Source organism: Thunnus maccoyii, chromosome 3 (genome assembly GCF_910596095.1).
Source record: "Thunnus maccoyii chromosome 3, fThuMac1.1, whole genome shotgun sequence".
In the NCBI taxonomy this organism is placed as follows: Eukaryota; Metazoa; Chordata; class Actinopteri; order Scombriformes; family Scombridae; genus Thunnus; species Thunnus maccoyii.
This window is the reverse complement of record NC_056535.1, coordinates 3,049,449-3,071,463: the sequence shown is the minus strand read 5'-3', so window position 1 is coordinate 3,071,463 and position 22,015 is coordinate 3,049,449. Positions and strand designations below refer to the sequence as shown.

The 22,015-nt window shown below is 41.3% G+C and overlaps 2 protein-coding genes across 5 annotated transcripts in view; both read right to left on the bottom strand.

Moving 5' to 3' along the window:
- Nucleotides 1-12,277, bottom strand: part of setd5 (SET domain containing 5) — a 34,836-nt gene extending 22,559 nt beyond the window's left edge. For 2 of the 4 annotated variants that reach the window (XM_042406156.1, XM_042406157.1), the window contains exon 1: nucleotides 11,831-12,277. The gene's annotated coding sequence lies outside the window, so the exon portion shown is untranslated. The remainder of the gene's footprint in view (nucleotides 1-11,830) is intronic. The other 2 variants (XM_042406158.1, XM_042406159.1) reach the window with 1 other exon arrangement.
- Nucleotides 12,278-14,966: 2,689 nt separating this feature from the next.
- On the bottom strand, nucleotides 14,967-21,049 carry si:dkey-19e4.5 (UBA_like_SF and PTH2 domain-containing protein). The gene is made up of 7 exons (XM_042406160.1): nucleotides 20,781-21,049; nucleotides 19,711-19,824; nucleotides 17,511-17,582; nucleotides 17,325-17,399; nucleotides 16,615-16,712; nucleotides 15,936-16,050; nucleotides 14,967-15,754 (listed from the first exon to the last, which is right to left on the bottom strand). Exons 2-7 carry the CDS (start codon nucleotides 19,816-19,818, stop codon nucleotides 15,668-15,670), a joined length of 555 nt encoding a protein of 184 aa, XP_042262094.1. The 5' UTR covers nucleotides 19,819-19,824; nucleotides 20,781-21,049; the 3' UTR covers nucleotides 14,967-15,667.
- Between the last annotated feature and the right edge of the window lie 966 nt (nucleotides 21,050-22,015).

The window sequence follows — 22,015 nt, the reverse complement described above, 5'->3', positions numbered from 1 at the left end:
TTTCACTGTAAACTCACAGGGCACTTCTGTCTACACTGAGAACCTCAAAGTAAGGAAAGACACTCATCGATGGGAAAAACACCTCAGGCAGCTTGTCATTCAGTGATTTCCATCAATGGCTCAATGACCTTGCTGGGCATCTAGCTCCTACATTCATCTTAACAGCAACATTAAGCAATCGTTACCATTAAGAGGCAGAAAGACATCAATAAAAGCTGATAGATACATATCTCAGACAGTGGTTAAAATGCCACAAACTATCCATGTTTTAGAAGCATTTCCACTTCAACAGCAACTTGGAAACTTCTTCACCTGGCATGGATGTGATGAAACTAGCTGACCAGACGGTGCAGCATGTATACTGGTATTTTGTTTACTGTATACTGCTGGCCTAAGCATGGCGTGGTAAAAAATACTGCTCAAGATTTTCCATTACTACATGTGAGAACAGAACACTAATACTCACACGCTAAAACAATAATGACATGTTTGGGTTGGGTACTGCAAAAATACATCAGGGATCAATGACTACAATAGACTGATTTCACTTTCAGTTGATACATTTGGGAATTTCCATGACTTTATCCTTTCGTTTTGTTCGCTATAAAACCATAAACTAATCTAAAACTCCATGTAATGGTTTGTTTTAAGAGAAAGAACTGTCTGTTGAACACAGCATGTAAGCAGCATCTGCTGACCAAAAGAGACACTGTAACTAATATGCATGTTATAGTGTTATTTTGAGTATGAACTCAACTCTATTTAGATTAGTAGAGTAAATAACTCTGTAAGCAATTTCTTTCCTTCATGCTTCTGCATGCTCATGGCAGTATTGTCTTCCTCATTGTAGTAATGAGTATAGCTTATTGCAGGTTATTTAACCTTGTATATTACACAGAATAAAAGCCATCGTGCATCAAACAGAGATAGGATAAATATTTATACAAAAATATTCACCTAAATATCAGCATTATACATGTAAGCAGCCATTGCAAAACTGACCAATGTATTGAATAGACTGGCTGTTGGCCAATATGATTGGTTGATGGGAGGGTGTCAATCATTCATCATTTATTTACAATGACTTTTCCCACATATGGCTTCAAGGAAACCACAAGGAGGGTCATATATCCATATACATCCATTGACATACACACATAGTGTGAACAGCATGTCCATACTTGCACAGTGTCCACCTGTGCCTCATGAAACCTCCACAACACATCCAGTTGAGTGAGATTACACCAGCCCCCTCAGTCTGCCCCCGCACACATGCTTGCTGTACAAGGCAGGATATGAATATATCTGCCGTTCCCCAGCACAGTGCAGGTCGAGCTGCACTCTCTAAGCTCCAGCAGGAGGAAATTGAAGATGAAGAACAGGCAAATCAATAGGGCTTGGCTTTAAGACAAACGGGATATGTGGCCAGGGAGAAAGCATGGCTCATTGTAGATCTTATTTCACACTCACCCAAACACATTTGCAATATCACAAAGAGGTAAAAACACACGCACAATGTCAGGAATTCTATCATGGATTTCATACCAAATAACGGACAAACAGATATATATATATAAACCTTTGGCTGCTCACTACAAGCCTTGTCATATGTAGGGTTGTGATGATAACAGCATTACCGCAATACTGTGGTCATATGATGCCTTCTGCAGGGTTGGGTCATCACCGCAAAAATCAAAAAAAAAATTTTTAAATGCCAAACACAACCAGATGGAAAATATGTTAGAGGCCCTGCGTTGCCTGGGCTTGCTCCAGGCACCAGGCCGCAAGACCTTGGCATTGCCCCACGAGAATGACCGTCCAGAGGGACGCCGAAAGCAAAGCTAAGCTAAAGGCTAACCCCAGTTGACCAGTTCTCCCATCAATCTTCCTCGCCAACGTCCGCTCCATTGACAATAAACTAACTAAAACTGCTGTGCCCTCATCTTCGCTGAGAGGTGACTGCATGAGAGTATCTCTGTCTGTGTTCGGAACTGCCTAACGTACTGCCAGCTACATAGTCAATGAGTATGTACTGCATACTGTCTACTAAATGAAAAGTTAAGTATGCCATTACCAGCAGACTGTTCACACTGAAGTATACAGCCAGGTATCCCAGAATGCATCTCATACCAACCGCCAGCGATAGAGATTTTAAAGCAGGCAAAACGCTGTTGTGATTTTCACTGTAGGACTGTTAAATATGTAACTTTATTAAGTTTTACTATTTTTTCCAGGCGAGAAAGTAACCATGTAGATTTCTAAAATGTGCTCAATTTATCCAAACAACGCCTGTTTCTAAATCTGCTCCAACGTTTTCGGACATGTGAGGAGCCGTTGGCCGGGTGACCAGCCAATCGTCTCGCAGCAGCAGCAGCCCGAGTCCTGAGATGATCGTCGCTCAACGTCCACTGTCATCCCTGGGAGAAGATGATCTGATGAACTGATCTGCAGCTCTTTGGTAATTTACCACTGGCTCTAATGTCTCCACAGCATTTTGATATATGATATTATTCCTTTTGAAAGATAATTGTTGGTCTCACAGATGAAATCTGACAATTGTAACTGTCACATTAGTTTGTCTGAATGTAAAGTGAAGCTTCATGTTTTTACTGGACAGAACAACAGTGCTGCCTCTGGGGCTATATATACACAGATATCACCACATTTACATAAATATAAATGTATTCAAATGAACACATCAGTCTGTACTAAGTTTTGTTTTATTTTATTAAGCTACATAACTGTTCAGATTTTTATTATAGCTACATTACAGACTGAATAACATCATTTACTGCATCTCTGTCAATGAGGTTATTTTATCCTGAGAAAAAAAAAAGTTAATGGAACTCTGAGTTGAGATTATTTTGTCCCAGTACAGTCAAGTGGGTGTGTTGAGGACTTGGGAGTGCAAACGTCTGAGGATGGGAGGACACTCAATAAAATAAAATGAAATTTAATACGGACTGATCGGTTCACTTTAATATATTAATATTAATTGAAATGTGGTAATATCTGTGCATATAGAGCCCCAGAGGCAGTGCTGTTGTTCTGTCCAGTAAAAACCAGCATGGGTGGCAACCTGTGTTAAGGTTCATTACCGCCACCTATGCTAGTTATGTTAGAATTAATTAATGTTACATAAATACTGATAGCAGCACTGTTTGTCAAGGAGCTTATCAATATTTCAGTACTGACCAGTTACCAATTCAATATCGGTTCTGGATACCCATCCCTACCAAAGCGTAGGGCTGTTGGAATGAATTTTGAGATTCGAATGATAAAAAAAAAAGATACTAATCGAATGATGAAATAACTATTTGAAAGTGGGTATTTGTATTTTTCATAAATGTGTTGGCGTTAGTGACGTTAGTGAATCTCGCCTTGGCCTACTCACATGTGAAAACGAAATGTTTTTGTCAAGTCTGATGAACAATAATGTTTTCTGAGTCTGACTAAATCACATTCTCACATTCGATGTGCTAACTCTTACCTCTAACGTTACAATATCAGTAATGGTAACAAGTGATGCACCCACAGAGATCACCACTCCTGACCATTTAAGAAGCTATATGTGGAAAGTATTTGGATTTCCGTCAACAAACAGAAACATTTAAAAGAAAGCAGGCCCACAGTACAAGACGGAGTGATCAGTGCTGCAGCTGCAGTGTGAGGTTTGGACACAGAACTCACGCTATCATTTGGGCTCACAGTGCATCCCGACCCAAATAACACGTCACATATTGATGTAAACAAGCGCATACTGATGTGGATGTATTTATGTTCCAATTAAGTGCGTAGTTTACTTACTATGATCCTGTATGATGAAAGCTTATTTAATATTTATATTTTAGTTATTAATTTTGTGCCTAAGCATAATTATTACTTAGCAAAAAAAGCTATCACCTGTTCATTAGTAATGTTGGAACGCCCTCTAGTGGACAGAATGTATAACAAGCACATGCTGACAGTGTCATTAGCAATGCGCAAGCCTGTGTATACAGTGTATGAGTACATAGTAAATATTAATACGACAAATTTAAGCATTAAAAATTCCACTATAATTTGAATATTCAAAACAATAAGGAATGAAATTTGATTGGATTATAGAGGAAGATTGACAGCACTACCAAAGAGCTGTACAGATCAGTTCATCAGATCCTGTTCTTCCCGGGATGAAGACAGACGTTAACCCGTCGATCATCTCATGAATCGGGCTGCTAGCAGCTTAGATGACTGGCTTGTCCCGGCCAACGGCTGCCATAGGCAGCTCCTAACATGCCGAGAAATGAAAATTACAACGGTGTTTAGTCTGGCTCATCTCCTCCAGTCTGAAGAGACGCAATGCATTGTGGGGCAGTTGAGTATGTCCAGTAAGCTCATGCCACATACTCAGAAATTCTTGCTAATCTAGTATACATCCGAGCATTTCTCGCATACACAAAATCCACATACTATGCAGTTGGAACGCACTACATACTTAATGTCATACTAAGTATAAATAATACATTAGTAGGCAGTTATGAACACAGCCTCTGACTCCACTATCCAGCTAGCCAGGCTAACTGCTCTCCGCTCAAACAGGATTGCTTCATAAAATGCCACCACTCCTCCCCATCCAAATGATTTTTACATGAATACATTCCAAAAGTGTTCAAATTATTAAAATGTTTATTAAAGAACTGTACAATGAAGTATTATCACCATCGACCGTATAGGTTGTAGCTGCTGCAGTAGTGGGCAAATCACACGTTGCATTAAATCAAAGAACACTTGCGGTGATTGGCTATGAGCAAAACCATACAAATAGTCATTTTTTTCTAGATATGGGTACAAAGAGGATCGAATGCAGGTATCATTTGACTGGAGAAGTTTCTGTACTACTTGGTACTGACTAATTCTGGTAAATACCATAACGTTATAGAGTACTGATATCCAGCCCCACTGCACACTGCTCAGCATGAGCAGAGGTTCTAGCAGTCAAATGTGGACCCTTTTATCTATTAAAATTTGAAATTTTAAAATTAAATCTTTTTGCTTTTTCACTGCGCAAGAAAAAAATCCATACAGTCACGACTGTAGTCATATGTCACAAATGTAAAACATACAGCACACCAACAAGTTTGTAGTGCCTTAATGAAGAAAAGTGGTCTTTAGCCCAGGTATTTATATATCTATATTATTAATGTGTACATTCTAATATGATTCACAATGGTCTCCATTGTCATGGTGACAGTTTGAGCACAACCAAGGAGAGCCAAAATAACAAGAAGTACAAGCACTCACACAGCAAAAATATAGTGCTATTACCACAGCATTTCCATCACTATCTTATCCAAATTGTGGTGTTGTCTTCCTTAAACTCTCTGAACCAGGCTAAATAAAACAATTATGGGATGCAGCATTCAGCTACTTGGGACAAACCATTTCTCACTACAGCAGCACAATCATAGGCCTCAACCATAATTACAAAGCACAAGGGCTGCCTGAAACAGATATGGCTGCTGCACAGCCAGCTGAAAACACTCCTGGAGCAAATTGCGATCAGACTGAGGAGTTGGCTGACTGTTCAGGCAACTGCATACAAATATAAACATGCTGGAGATGTGGGGGTAAAGGAATGACATATGGAGAAATGATGCAAACATCTGGCACCACAGAAAGAAGTGGATACTATATTTCAAAGGGCCTGTGGCTGGGTTATATCGTCACTGGATATACTTCCAACCCTAGCGGCGTTGTGGCTGTTGTCATGCTGAGCGGTCGAGCGTCCTGAGAGCGCAGTGTGGCCCGCCATTAACACAACAATGTCCAGCTGCCTGAATGGACCGGGACCAGACCAGGGATGAGAGACACACAATGGAGAACAAAGGCCAAGTGGGTGCTATAAGAGGGGTGGGGGAGAGAACGGTCGACAGCAGGGCCAGCATGACACAAAATCAATCATCTGTTTCAGGGCAAACAAGCCAGCCACTGTCCGTTTGAGGATCACTAACCTAAATGAGGAAAAACAGAAAGGACTAAGCAAAATACTGCTGCCTGTTTAGGCTTGACTACCTCTTTCTGATATGCTTCTGTTTTCTTATTCCTCCTGGAAAAAAGCAGGCTGCTTCTATGGAATCAATTCATTCTTATGATTAATACCTAACCAATTCAAAAGGAAAGGTAACATTTTTACAACAGATTTACAGAGCTTTAGAGAGAAGGACACTCACTCCTCACAATGGCAGTATTCCCTGTAAGCATGTCTACTCCCGAACGTGGGGAAGGATGTTTTCCAAGTAGTAGTCTAGTAGAGGCGTGGAGCCCAAAAAAGCCATCTTGTTAGATAAGCTCATGCTCTGGCATAACATAAACCAGAGACACCCTCTGTCTCTCAACCACGTGATCTCACTGCATGACAAACACATTTACATGACATTTCCATTTCCTCTTTTGGCCGACGGTCTTATCCAGAGTGACACGAGGGCTTGCCCTGGCTCCACCTCGCAACAACACTCACAGCACAACACATATGTGAGACTCGCCAATGCTAGATTACAATGTGTCACTCAAAGAAAAAAAAAAAAAACACTGAGGCTTGGCAGCCATTTTGAATTGCTGTAGGGCTTCAACTGTCCCATTCTGTTCAGAGTTCATGAAGTGAACACAACAAACCTAAAATGTCTTGAGGAAAGACATCGAAATTCTGGGAAAAGTGTGTGTGAGGAGGTGTATTTGAATAAAACAACTGCCACACTTCCACGAGGAACAAATCTAGGGTTCAAAGAGTTCAGAGGCAGTGCTCTATTTTAAGTCCAAACCTGTTCTAAAAGCATGAGTCAATAGCCGGGGATAAAGCCTGTTTACAGAAAAGACGACAAAAACTCCCACCTCACTCTTCCCAACAGGAACCATTTGCTCAAGGTGACAGAGCAAGGCGCTTGTGAACAGGAAAAACCTGGCACCAGCCATTCGTTTCCCCTTTTGTTTTTAGCACTGCTGCTGTGCATTACAAAACAGGGCAGCTGCGAGCAGGTTGGTGTCAAGTGGCTCGACTTTGGTGCAAAAGCTCTCCTGGCTGCTTTTCTTCTGTGCTGCTCCTTATTTGCTCTCTCTCTCCCGCCTGACAACACCTTCTGAGCAAACACACTTGGAAATGTGCTTGTAGATTTAGCAATCTTGCTTTCACCACACACAAAAGCATTTGGGCATTTTAAATCGACTGTTATTTGGTCTCCTTTATTGTCCCGCTTAGTTACATGAAAGAAAAAAAGAGCGACAGGACGAGGGGAAAGGGTGGAAAAAGGAAAGAAAGAGGAGGATTAATGTGGTGGAGCCAAAAATGGCTGCCTGCAGTTCAAAAGGTGGAGAGACAGAAACTCGGAATATTGGTGAGTTTTGTTCCTGCTGTACGCTCAGCCAAGTATCACAAGAGAGCGAGACAGGCAGCGTGACAGTGAGAGAAAGAAAAGGAAATGAAAGACAAAACGTAAGGGTGCAATAAAACAAGAACAGGAGAGCGAGCGAGCGAGAGAGCAGAGAGAGAGAGAGAGAGAGAGAGAGAGAGAGAGAGAGAGAGAGAGAGAGAGAGAGAGAGAGAGAGAGAGAGAGAGAGAGAGAGAGAGAGAGAGAGAGAGAGATGATTACGTAGATTGCCTGCCTCACCCCCTTTCAGCCTTGTTTTTTTTCCCCCCAGCCTCCTCCTCCTCCTCCTTCTCCATTATTCTCCCAAGAAGCATTGCTTCTCGGCACAAAACAGAATTAACCAGCACAGCCCTCTGCAACATTGCTCCCCCAGTGCCGAGGAAATGCTGCGCCCCATTGGAGCAGCTCCAGAGCTCCTGCGCCAATAGGAATGCACCGATGAGGCAGGCGTCAGAGCGACTTGTTTTTAACCCTGTTGTGCAAGACGGCAAGCCACAGAGCACACACAGCAGCTGCAGAGGAGAAGCTACACAGAGAGGAAGGTGGATGGACTGGTTCTATATCTGTAGCTAAAATTAAAAGCAAGGGCAGAAGGTATCTAAAGTTAGTCTCTCTTACAACCGAGGAAATCAGTTATGATTGTAAAAAAAATAAATACTTTTTACATGCTAAGAAATAAAGAGATATATGTATAGGTGTGAGTAACCATCTTAATATTTTTCATTATCTATATAACACTCAAGAATGGACGTGTCTCAAGAAACAAGAGAAGAGTCAGTACTATTTGCTAAACACTCATGAAATGCAGTGCAGTGAAACTACACTTCAGAGACAAAAAGCACACGTCTGCTTCCCACTTACGTGAATGCAACCTTTCTGTTTCCATACAGGTGTAGATCCACAACACTGGGTTAGTTGACTTGGTCACATAGACACAACACACATGAAACCTTATTAACATATCAATAGCTACACCTGCCCTCCGTGTAATGATACAGAGTGTCATCAGCATGCAAATGGCAAGCTAAAAAAGACAGGGTTTTTTCCCCCCTCTTCCTATTCCTCACAGCAACACCCCCTGCTCCCTCTCTCTCCCGTCTCCAACCGTCTGCACCGAGACAGAATCCTGTCTTCTTCTTTTGGAAATGGGCCAACATCCTGCTTCACTCCCTCTTGTACAAGCACACACACACATACACACACAAACCAGGGTTTAAATTCAGACTCATCCAGAACACAGCACTCACCCATTACAACAAGGGGCTTCAGTGATTTCAAGGGCATGTCACCCAACAGTTACATTTCTTGTAACCGCTCTGAATGTGAAAGGGAGACAGACTACATTTCCTTAGTAAACAGAAAACTGGGCCAGGCTAACCTTGCATGTCTGCACATTCCTTAGATCTCCAAAGTTTCAGAGGCCCATATTGGGAAAGAAGGGTCCACATCCTGCAGACAGATCCACACACACACACACACACAAAAGTACAGTGCTGCTCTCCGTGTTAGCCCTCAATCAGCAATTGTTGTAACTCAACACCCGTAGTACAGTAGGTGTATCTCACTGTAAAACATAATCTGGACCTGCTTGAGAGGCCTGGAAAACCAACATGGCGGCAGAGCAGCAACAAGCAGCCAGGCTGTACATTCTTAGCTTTCCCAGGGTGGCAGGTTGAGTTTAAGAAGCCACGGCATTATGTGCTTGCTTGTGTCCCATATTCTCCTTGCATTTCTTACTCGGCTGTGTACATGTCTTTGTCTCTGTTAGTGAGAGCGGTGTTTGTTCAAGATAACAAGGAGGATCAGGTCAGGGGGAGTGCTGGAGGGGCTCATGTTTCCAATGGTTCTGAGTGGCCAGGTTTGCATGTTGCAGCCCACACAGTCTATTAAAAGATGTGAAACATATTCAGAGAATGTCAGTCGCAACCAATGAAAACAAGGCTCAGCACACTGCAATCTGGCTTCCAACAGGCATCAAGATCAATCCAAATACTTGGCGAGGGCTGAACACCCCCAGCAGGGCACGGGTGTAATCTTTGTACTCATGGAGCAAGGTCGACAACTGCTCAGGAAAAAAAAAAGGCCTCTCACATACGTTTTCCAATCTCAAAGCAGTTTGTGTGTGGTGGATTTTCTTACTGAGCTTGGTTGAAATATTAATGAGCACAGTACTTAAAGTGCAAATACAGAGCAACCAAGAAACATATGACTGATAAGGATTCTCACTGACAAATATGTCCTCTGTTGATATTAAAGCATCCAATCTGATCGTTTCAATAAGAGATTTTTTTGGGCTGTGTAGAAAGAGTAATATGGCTGAAGTATGACCAGTTGAATTTGCGACACGTCAGACACAAATATCACTGCAGGGAGAGTCACACATCCGGTGACACATTAATTGACCTAACCATGTCCGATAGAGCAATATAAGATGTCCTTTCTCTGCGCCTGCTGTGTCCACTGCTCCGGACTCCGGCCGCCGCACAATGCGAGTCTACGTGGTGCAGCTGAGCGGAGCAAAGCCACTCAGGCGACGGTTAGGGCAGCCATTTGTGCTCGGAAAACACGGGGTCCCAATAAACTAAAACCTCACAAAAAACACTACAAAAGAGGAAAGGCGCTATTTAAACATTAATACATTTCCCAGTATCACTTGTCAGCTGTGGTTGCCGCGAGCATAGTTCTCATGGTGCGTTGCATTTTACCTAAAAATGATGATCAACTATACTGTGAAAATGACAAGGCATATCTTTATACTGTGACCAGACTTTGATCCCTGAAACCAGTCTAATAGGGTGGAGATAAAAATAAAGCATTTTCTCAGAATCAAGAAAATGTAATAATTATGAAACAACGCGATGGTGTTTAATAACAGAACAACTACGAGGTCTCCAACTTGATTAAAACTTGTGATTGCTACATTCCGGCTCAGCGATGCCACTCGCACTTACTCACACGTTGAAATAAAAAATGGAGGCTAAAAAAGGAAACAAGAGCTCCCCTCTAAAATACCACCCATTTCTCTTAACCGCCACCGAGGCTGGGGGTTGGTAGGTGGGGGGAGGTGAAGAACAGCAAGTCACTAACAACAGATCTGGGTTTCTGATTGCTGGATCCCACACGTAGGGAAAAAACATATCAAGCACAAATAAAGAAGACACAGCCGAGCTTTCAGCTTGATTCACACGCCTGAGAGAAGTTAGGACTGTTGCCAAAGAGAAATGCACTAACATGATGTAGCCAAACACCACCATGATGCAGACACCATATTTTCCAAAAATCCACAGCAATAATGAGTTAGTCCTCAGGTGTATACATAGCGTAAGGCTTGGAGCGGCTGTGCTGTGAAGTACTGGTTCAAAACAAGGACACAATCAACTGGAAAACATCCAAAAAGTTAGCTAAAAAGGCTAGTATAGCATTTGTTGCCTATGGCTGTGTCTGCTAACGCTAACCAACACAGCAGCTGGTTGCTTAGCTAACACGAGCCGCCAATAATGATCAAATTGCAAGCAGTATCATGGCTAACTTTCAAAAAATTCGACAGTTTCGTGGTCCCAGAACAACAATTAACACATTGCTGTCATAAGAGCAATGCAACAAATTGGTTTTTGGTTCTAACAAAACAAGTTTGCCTGTTACCTTGTGCGATCTGATTCTGAACTCACTGCCCCAGTAGATCTCTCAATATAACCTACCAATATATATGCAAAGAAACACAATATAAACACAAACAAAGTCCGTATAATGTGCTGCTGATATAGTGTAACGTTAGGTCATGTTAGCCAACACATTACACAAGTTGCTCAACAGACCAAGATTTCTATGTTTTTTATTTAGTTTCATGCTCTTGAGGCAAAAATAAACCCTCTAATTAGTAAGTTAACGCTGTAACGACAGCAAAGTGTGGTTTATCAACGACATGAAAACAGTAAAAACTGAACTAGATGTACCCCTAATGGACTCAACGTTACACGAGTCAAACTCATCAAAACTTGCATGATGGTGTTGAGAGCTATGTGGACACGGTTGTTTGAATTACTGTTATATCACTGGCTATTATAAAACTTGTAATGTGGTGGATTCCCAAACTAACAAGCTAGCTATCAAAAACAACACGAGGAGCTAATAAAAAAAAACATGGAAGATCAGTCCAGACACAGCCAAGAGCAGCCCTGCAAGGCAGACCATCAATATGGGAAGCTTTCTGGCCAGCCAAGCAAGCCACTTGAAAGTGGAAAGATAGTGGAGGCAACCCAACTTGTTCTAATAAACTTAAGTGGACGTTTAGTTAGCTAGCTAAGTTGGTTAGCTTCATAGCTATGTTGGGTTGACTGAAAACATGGTTAGTGTCTGTTGTATTTATGTTACTGTCTTCATTTATAAAGGTTAATATTATCAACTAACACAGATTTAAAACACTTACCTAAAGAGGCATTCCAAACTTGTACAAGCGAGGCAAATTCATGTACAGAAGGAAGTCCTTAGAGTATCCCAACATCAAATCCAGCCAGACCAGTAGGCCTGACGTCGGCCTCGGAGTCTCCTGTATCCTTTGCCCTTAAAAGTAGCTCCCTCTCCAGGGGTAGGAAACAAACTTCTCAGTGTCTCCCACACATAGAAGGAAAGTTAAACTCCCTGTCCTGTTCAGGTGCAGTGCATCCATTGAGTGTCTACGATAGATCCCCGGTGGATAAATCCATTTATTTGAGTGTATTGAATATTTACAGTCGCTATTTATAATGGGGTATATGCTGCTGTATGTGATACGGGGCTCTGACTCTGTCTCGGATCCTTACAGTCGCAGAGGCGCCCATCCCCCTCCTCACCGGCACCGACCGCGGGTCCCAGCGAAACTGACACACAACCACGCCACGGGGTTTCCCTGGCGACCGTGCAGGGGCTCTCTCCATGGGCTGCGATATCCCGCCTCTTGCCAATGATTGGATATCATCGTGTCAGTCATGCTTACAAACAGACATAAATGTATGTGATTGGATGCGAACGAGAGCGTTGGTTGTTTTTTTCCGTCAACTACGCAAAACGGGGCGGGCACTGCTTTGAGGAGGGGTGCGAAAATTCAGTCCCTTCATGATATGTGTGTGTGTGCTTGGTGGCGTACAAGAAGGAGAGCTATAGAGAGTGGCTGGAGTCGGAAGACAATTTGACACCCTTCAAAGGATCTGTATCTTCAAAAGTTTTGGGGAATTCTTGTTATTAAATTCAAATGCCGTGGATTTAATTTTAATTCGTTAGTGGGATTATTGTTTTTTCATTATCTGAGGGGTACATTCATCTATCTACTGTGGAAGGAGCTTTCATACCAATAGATAGTAGCAGGCGTTAGCTACACGGGGTCTCTGGGGCCCAGTTCCAGGGTCAGCCCACTGGGTCAGCCCCACCTACCAGCCTGTCAGATGAGCAGAGAGTGAGGTGTCGCGCTCCGGTAGCATCTGGTCAGGGGGTTGGACAGGGAAATTGACCAGTACTCCTGGGTTGCATCTACTTATTCACTGGTCCCTCCTACTTCAGTTCCCGCTGCCGAAATCAGTCTCTCCACACACTTGCACAGAAAAAATACCCGACACAACGAAAAACATCCCTTTCACCAGCGGCTCAACAGAGCAAAGTATTCGTGGGATTTGCAGCAGAGGAAGGGTTAGAGCGGACAAAATCAGCATAATTTTTGCTGTGATGTTAGTGTTTGAATTGTATATTGCCCTAGCCTGACACACGCACACACACACACTGGATTTACAAACAAAGCGTAAAACGGAGACGTTATTTTCAACAGGTACAAGTAAATAATACAAGTTTTGGCGTCGGGACTGCGATATTTATAAACAAATAGTAACAATGACGCGATTGGTTTCATGTCATGTCATGAGACTTGGGGGCGACTTCGGATTGGCTGTGCAGATAAATGCCAACGTCATTTGTTGCAGAGGTCTGACGAGCTACAAGATTAGACAGCAGAATAATACAATTATTACATTGCGGCTGAGTGGCTTCCACAATAAAATTGATTATGACCCCGACTTCCATAAAGCAGATATTCAGGAGACATTATGATGTTGTCTTAAGTATTGGATTCATTTAATGAAATGAAGGCAGAGGCCGAACAAAGCAGTGATATAAATGTAGACACTTCCTATTGTCACTTATTTCCGATTAGTAGCACAGCTGCAGGCTACGCTTGACATCAAATTAACATTTAATATGCTGACAAACTAGCTGAACCCTAGTATGTCATGGAAACTAATGTCGGTATTCACCAACACACTAATATGGTATACTGAAACAGTCCACTCACATACAATTTTGCTATGAAATCAAAATAAAAAGGTGTCAACACAATTTAGCTAAACCAAGAACAAAATGCATCCCTTTAATAGTCGGTGAATTATATAAAATAAGCTAACACCCACGCCCCACAACAGCCGACACACACGAGCAAGAGTGGGCTGTTATCTTTATATCTGATGTTACTTTTAATTTCACAAATATCTACATGTGTTGGCCTTTGGAAAGTAACTGTCCGCCTTCCCGTCCTTCGTCTGGCTGTTGCCCTTTATAAACACTACCACCAGAATAATTTCCGAGAACACGTCATGAGGTTAATAACTGAAGGACAGATTATAAATTTCCCAGCCGGACTGCCGTGGTAAGCGACGGTCATATTTCACAATGCTGCCATTGTTACTGCGGTGAAAAAGCAATGTCATATGGCCAGCCCAAACCGCGCACTGCAACATGGCTGTGTTCAACCCTCCCCCACACTGCTTTCACTGCCACAGCTCTAGCAAATCTCTTTTATCTGCATAGTCTGTATGGTCGGCTCTGTGTTAGGTAAAAACACGATTCAGGCGGTTTGTTACTTCATTTGGAGGCATTTTAATTGTCTCCATAGTCTGAAACACTCACACAAATGACGGTATAACACAGGAGGTATCAAAGTGTGGACATGTTACTAAAATTGACATGACTTTGGGATTCCCATGGTCTGTTCATATATACAGCTCATATTGCATGCATGACACTGCCGTTTTGACAAGATTTCTGTCACAAATAAAATCATTGACATTACACTTAAGAATTAAGGGAGTGGCAGTTCATGCCCACAAATATTTGTTAGAGAGAACATAGACAAACAACAGCTTGCAAATAATTCTTTGTATATTAAGATTATTAGTAGTGTGCAAGACTATTCATAGAGTCCTTAACAAATGTCATACACACGATCATCTGTGACCTCTCGAGTTGCAAGTTGATCAAATTCACTATTTTAACTATCCACCAACAGGCAGTCAGAGTGCATAAAGTTAGGCCCAGCGTAGGCCTTTAACGGACATAACATAATATTTTTTCCATAGAACTTCTCCGCCACCATCAAATTCTGACAATAAATCCAAAATCTGTAACCTAAGAGAATCTTTCCTTCTGCATAAAGAAATAACAATACAACAAAGTCCAGTAACTGTGCATACTGTTTAGGGTGGCACACCACAGTTAATACAGTATATGGCCATAAGAGACATATGAATATAAAATAGAGCCATTCATCAATAATAAGTAATGTTATTGAGTCTATAGGATAGGGATCTTTGGGAGAGTAGTTGCATACAGACAAAATCATTTAAACGTCAAAAATGAGTGTTCACATATCATCAGTTAAGTTACCCTTCACTTGGGAGTAGTGAATTCAACTGGGAAATACTACATCTATGCGTATGGGTATAATTATAATTACATAATGCATTAGTCTACAGTACACCACCCCTGGAATAAGCATGACTACAATATTGGTCAACCACCAAAAATACTTCATTTAGCCATATCTGAAACTGGATAACAGACTAAATGTGTTTGAAAATTGATTCAAATTCTAATAAGACTCTCTGCTAAGTTGGTGGCCTGTTTAAAAAAGAGAAAAGTTTCCCAGAAAAAAAAAAACAAAACAAAAAAACAAAACACACAACTGCCCTGGACTTGTTCCCCTGTGAGGAACCTGTCTCTCTCCCCTCCTGCTCGCAACGGCCGACTAAGCGGCTTAGACAAAGAATGAAAGGGAAACAAATGGCCAAGAGTGTTGGTTTTCTGGTGTTGGGACATGTCTTGTTTTCCCTCTTTCTTTAGGTCTTTTTTTTAAAGGTTGTTACTCTCTTGCATGCCAAGACTCTCCTTGCTGCTGGGAAATGCTGCCCTCTGCTGGTTGCACTTTGGCACCACAGAGCCATGCCTCCCCACTGTAGGTTTGATCCCCTCAGAGCAGCTTCAGACTCCCAGTGACATTGTTCACCATCTCCTCCTCGCCCATGATGGCCAGGACGGTGCGGGACCCGGCCTCCACCTGCCAAAGACAAAGAGGGGTCGGTTTAGCACTGAGACTTGAATGTCTAGCCGACACTGACAAAATCAATTAATGTTTGACCAAATGTATTAGTACTAATAAAGAGATGTGAAGTGAATGAAATGACATCCAAAAAACACTGACGCAAAAGCCAATTTTGAAAATGGCATGTTTCCCTCACCTGGGTAAGCCCTGCATCCTGGACCAGGTAAGTGGGCAGGCTGAGGCTCATGGCCAGGGCCTGCAGCTCCAGTAGATGAGCCACGTTGGTGCCCTGGACCACCACCTTCTTAGCTCTGTATCAACACCATGCACATGAACTTTTTCATCAATAATATAATACGGATTGACTTGATTATTCAACAATATTATACATTCTGGCAAAAGAGGTATTTAAAGATATTTCGGTAGTCAACAATGTCAGTAACTAATCATCTAATTGATACAGCTATTCTAATAAAATAATGACAGCCAAGTGTGGAGAGTCCAGAACGATGTTAGAACACAGACACAGATGGTGAGCAATGATTGGAGAAAAAAAAAAAAGCAAAAGTAGCACAGCTATCTGACACAGTTGCAGGATTACATGTTCAAAAAAAAATAAAGAGACTAAGGAGGACAAGTGGCAAAGCAAACCTTCTAAAATAAATTCAAGTACAACAAAGTGCGGAACATTTCTGGAAGTGGAGCATTAATGGGGTAACATTTTGGGTTTCTGTAAAACAGCAGCAGTAGAACGAGCTTGCTCCTCCTGAAGTAAAAACTGTGATGTTGAAGGTAGCAGAGCTTTAAATATGGACACTAACTTTGATACGTAACACGTGCATCTCCTCTCTAACAACATATTGTTCAGGTCTTACCCACTGTGGTCCCACTTCCAGGCCATCTCCCTCCAGCTGTTCTTCTCCTGCAGAGCCTGGTACAAACCCACAGCAGCATGACCAACCTGGGCTGCCACCTACACAAACACACAGCACCGAGGTCACACTGACATGACAATCTGTCACATTTTCAGCCATACTATAGATGGGCTCCATGTGCTCTTTCTGACCGAGTTCGAATAAAAAGGTTCACATTGAACGTAAAAAAATAAATTTGCACTTTGCATTTTTACTGTTAGAATGCAAACTCAGCACTCAACAAAATTTGCATGAAATAACTACAACCACTGTTTCAGTGCAACTGATGTGAGAATTAACTACTCCCACTCAGAGCAAAAGAGCACTGAACCTGTTAGTCAATAATTGGAAGAACCTGGAAAATTCCAGGCAAATTCAAAGCTCCTATGGTTTCATGTGACTGTAAAGCCAGAGACAGGAGTGATTCAATTTACAGTGTGGGCAAGAGCTTCAAAAGTTAGCTTAGATAAAAAGTTCCTCCTCTATTTTTGTCTGTGCAGTAGCTCCAAGACTTGTCTTGCAGGAAATCCTAGCTTTCTTTTCTCTAAACTCAGGAGAGAGCTTTTTCATGTTATGACAAACCATAACTGAACTATCATTACATATTAAGAGAAGCACTTGGAAGACAGCACATAACCCACACAGTCCACAGCAGCCCCACTCGTTTTTACCTTTCCAACACCCATGGCAAGGTCCATGTTCACCACAAACACCATCTTGAACATGAGATCATCATCTCCCTCCTCCTGAGGATCACAACAGACAAGAAGAGACACTGAGATTTGGCTTTGGACAAACTCCAGGAGGTCTAATGTACCAAGGTGTACCTGTGGAGACTAAGGCTAGCTTATGGGCACCTCATTCTCCAGCTTGTTGAAGTAGTACATGGCCGCCTCCTCGGCAGACACGTTCCGAGTATGCAGGAGTGCCTGGAGTTCGAGAGAAACAATAGAAAAAGGTCAGAGAACAAAGAAGTGAATTATAGTGTGGCCATGCCCGCCATCATTTTGGCTGACAAATGATACAAGTAAGCAAGACATTTGTTCAATTAAACTTCAGCTTTTACAGTCGTTCAAACTGCTCCATTAAAACTACATTCTTATTTTGGGTATTTAAATGCTGCACATTCCTAAACACAAGATATAAGCATGTAGAAAGCTAGAAAAGAGTGGTAGGCGGATGATACTGAAGCTTGTTTCATTACGGTGAAGCACAATGTTTCAATACGTTGTGTTTGAGTTTGTGTCAATTGAACAATAGCACGTGACTGATGACGTTCAAGTTTTAAATGTGCTGGTGCTTCAGAAAGTGACACTTGTGTGACACAGTTAACATTTAGATGATACACACATCGGTGGTATATGAAGAGAGGGGTATGATGAATATGGCAGTATACTCTAGCATCGGAACATTTCCGCCTGATACAAAGTAATAAGCTGATAAAGGTAATATTTTAATAAATCTCAATCTCTCATCACATTATATGGCAACTCATAAAATGTCACATAAATATTGACCATGAAGTTAAAAACACATGAGCCCACAGTGAACACTGGACCTCCATCTCACCAATAACGTACATTAATATTTCCTGTCAACAATAATATTTTATTTGTAGGCTTTTCGGACAGTTCATTTATTACTTATTTTACTGAGGCACATTTGATAATATGTACATTTACTGCAGTACTTCACAAATAACATGCAGGCTTCTTAGACCTTTATTGCACAGACATGAGATATAAACTATTTCATCAGTGAGGTGCTGTAGTGCAGGGGTATTAGAAATTGTACAAACCACCAGTTATCACTGTGCTCGCTGAGTTTGATAAGGCTTAAAATCATCTTAATATTCTGCTATTAAAGTTAACTGGAGAGAGATATAATGAGGTAATATTCTGAACTGGAGTTTTTAGCATGAAAGCTGTCTGGTAATGCAGTGTTCACATTATAAGAGTATGGATCATTGAAGGTCTGTGATATAAGCATCCACAATGTTACTCATTACATTTACAATAGGCCTTTATTACAGCAGACATTGTGAGCTGTACAAACACAAATGTAACCGATAACATTACATAATTGTTATCTTGCATTACAGTAGTTGCTAGAATGGAGTCATTAACGTTATTAGTTCCATCTGTGCTTTTGCGGTCAAAATATCTGCTGGAAAAAAGGTCTATTAGCACACTGAATGACCAGTCATCTAGCATGGAGCAACTGTTATAAGAGATGCTTTATTAATACAGTGCAGTATTGGTGATGTGGGTGGAGCGATGCTGCATATGATAGGATTCAACTACCATCATTGAAGGAGTTCAGCTGACATGAGAAATCCTTGTTTTTGTGTTTCTCAAACACTTGAGAATTATTCACCACCAAGTCAGAAATACCACCATCATTTCAGAAAACAAGATGACTTTCATTTTGGGTCTGTTACTGTGCTATTTTTTTCATTTCTATGAACTTAACCTGCTCGTTTTCACAAGTTGATACTGAAGCAGACAATTTGTGGAAATTTACGTCAGGAGAGAAAGAGATCAAAATCCCGGTCAGATATCATATTGCTGTGTCTTTACTGACGTTAAGTGCAATCACTCATTTCTTTGAACAGTGATCTCTCCCTTACATTCAGATATTACACTCCATGGACTCACCCTCAACTCCGATGAAAGCCATTCTTTTTAATAACACTGTGCACATTAGTAAGGCAACTTGTCAGGTCATCAGAACTCATCTCCTGTACATTGCACATTACTGTGGTAATCTTTGGTTAAATGAAAAAACAAGACATTTAAGACACTGATCAATTAATCATCTCATATTAGTCATAGTATAATTAGTTGTGCTGCGGGGAAATTCCTATCATAGTTATCATATCACACTGGAGATTATATGAATATCCCTGAACGCTGAACTAACCCAGTGAGCATTATTATGGTGCAGCTGAAATTACTTTCATATTTTAAACTTGGACTAAATTATTGAATACTTTTTTGAATATATTAAGCATACGGTCTTTACATGTACAGCATATCAGTGAGTGTACTGTCCCACCTGTTTGGCTGCTTCCTCGGGGATGTCCAGCTCCCTGAGCTGCTGCAGAAACACAGGGTTGACATCCTGAGAACCTGAGTCTGGGCCCAACTGCTCTGATGGCTCCATTCTTTACTGCAATGAGGAAAACAGAAACAATGAACACCCTGCACAGCACTAGCCCATGAAATACGACACCAGTGCCAACAAAATCTACCACATTAGATTAAAGATGACCTGGTCCACAATGAAAAATAAGATTGGCTGTGTGCCGTTTTTTTCTTAAAACAGACCCGTGTCTTGTAAAACAGACCCCAGTGTTCTGCATGCCTCTGAATGGAACACAGACAGAAACAATGTATTTGATCACATGTATGATAATCTGCATATATGGGTGGATAGCTTCTTTGCACAAACCAAATCAAAATGAACATCTAACATGACAAACAAATAGAAAAAAACTGAAATACGCCTGAAGTATAAAATTACACAAATTAAAGCTGTATTTCTACATAAATTAAAGTTAATTTATGTAGAAATACAGCTTTAATCAGCTGTAGTGGTCGGTAAGCCAAACTATATAATTCGTACTCGTTCTATTCCCTTTTACAATCTGACTATTCCAAGCAGGGCCGTAATAAAAATGAATGAAGAGTGGTTTGACGTTCTCTTCATACGAGCGTATGGGATATTAAATCTAAAAATAACGTTACCTTTGCAGATAGCCACAAAGTGCAACAAGACAAGCCATAAATGAACCGCTAGGTTATGTGTCGGAAGACTACGTTAAGCTAACTCTGCGCAGTGACAGTGCTAGCTAACGTTAGCTCACCTAATACACACCATTCAAATCAGCTTGGAAAAAAATGCAGCAGACGTTAGCACAGTTGGGTGTCTTTTGCTCTACTTAACGCCAACTACTTCAGTAATAATATTCATCTCCAACAAATAGCACGTAAATGCTTCACGTAAATGTCTGCTTGACAGTTAATTAAGTTAACTTTTCTGGTTCAACCACATTATAACAATGCTAGCTAACGTTAGCATCAGTCACTGTTGCTAACTGGGCTACCCTCCTTCCAGATACTTGCCTGTAGTTTCCTGTTCTGTGCAGCTAGCTCAACAGCAGGAACAACGATTGCCACTTCCCCGCGGCTTCTGGAACTCAGAATTTTTAACTGCGACGGAAAAATGTCAGTTTGAATTTGGAATTACATTCAGTGGGATGCCCGTCTTATACTGTCTTCGGCGTTACTCCATTTTGGACCCTCGTGTATGTTGGCACGGGATGCTGCCTCTTCTCCAGGATGGTGTAACGGATTTTCTGGTGACATGAATTATGAGGGGATGGTATGCGCGTGCTACTCATCGTTGTCGTAAATGTTAAGAAAAACGTCATCTCATCATGTCGTCTGTTGACTCAAAACAACGATGTTAAACACTTCAAATATTTTTAACCAGTATTTGATGATGTACTTTATTCTCATATCCCGTGTTATCCTGTTGCAGCTTAGAACGATACATTATATGTAAATGTCGGTAGTTAATTAGCAAGATAAAATAGATATGTGGTATATTTATTAACAGATGTTATTGACTCAGTTGACTAAATCTCAGCGTCCTGATCTCCATGGTAACATCTGCCTCATGAACGCGCGTAGCACCAGACAATCTACACAACAGCACCCTGTCCGTAATTACAACTGGCAACACATCTGTCAGCTTCCAAGCCCTAATGCACCGCTTACAAATGAACATCTTGAGGGATTCAATATTAATGTTATGTATTTGAAAGAAAAACACAACAAACAATTTTAAGAATACTTTATTACATCAGCATCTGTGAGAATTTGCACATTCTCTTATTAAAACAGGTTAAATCACTACAGTTACATTTGAAATCAGTATGTACAATGATATTAACACACAAAATAAGAAACATCCTTAAAACTGCTCCTTGCAGAGCCTGCTCTACATTGCCAAATTTATACAGCCTAACAACAGTTATAGTTTTCCCTCAGACAGCTTGTCTTGATCATCACTGAGCCCCCATCCCCCATGTGAACTGACTGTGTGACACAACAAACCATCCGCTCATAGGAGTCATTAGTCACTTGTGTGTGTTAAGTAATGTAGTAATAACCCTATGGGCTACATTCCGACATGCTGAGCCTGGGCGTGGAAATGACACACTTTAGGCTCCACTGACACACATCAGCACTCTTTAAGAGGGAGCATGGACAGAAATGAGACAGTTTTGAAAAAAAAAAGACTCCTTTTTTATGGTCATCTGTTTGGTCTGACAAGGGCTGGGTATCAAACCTCA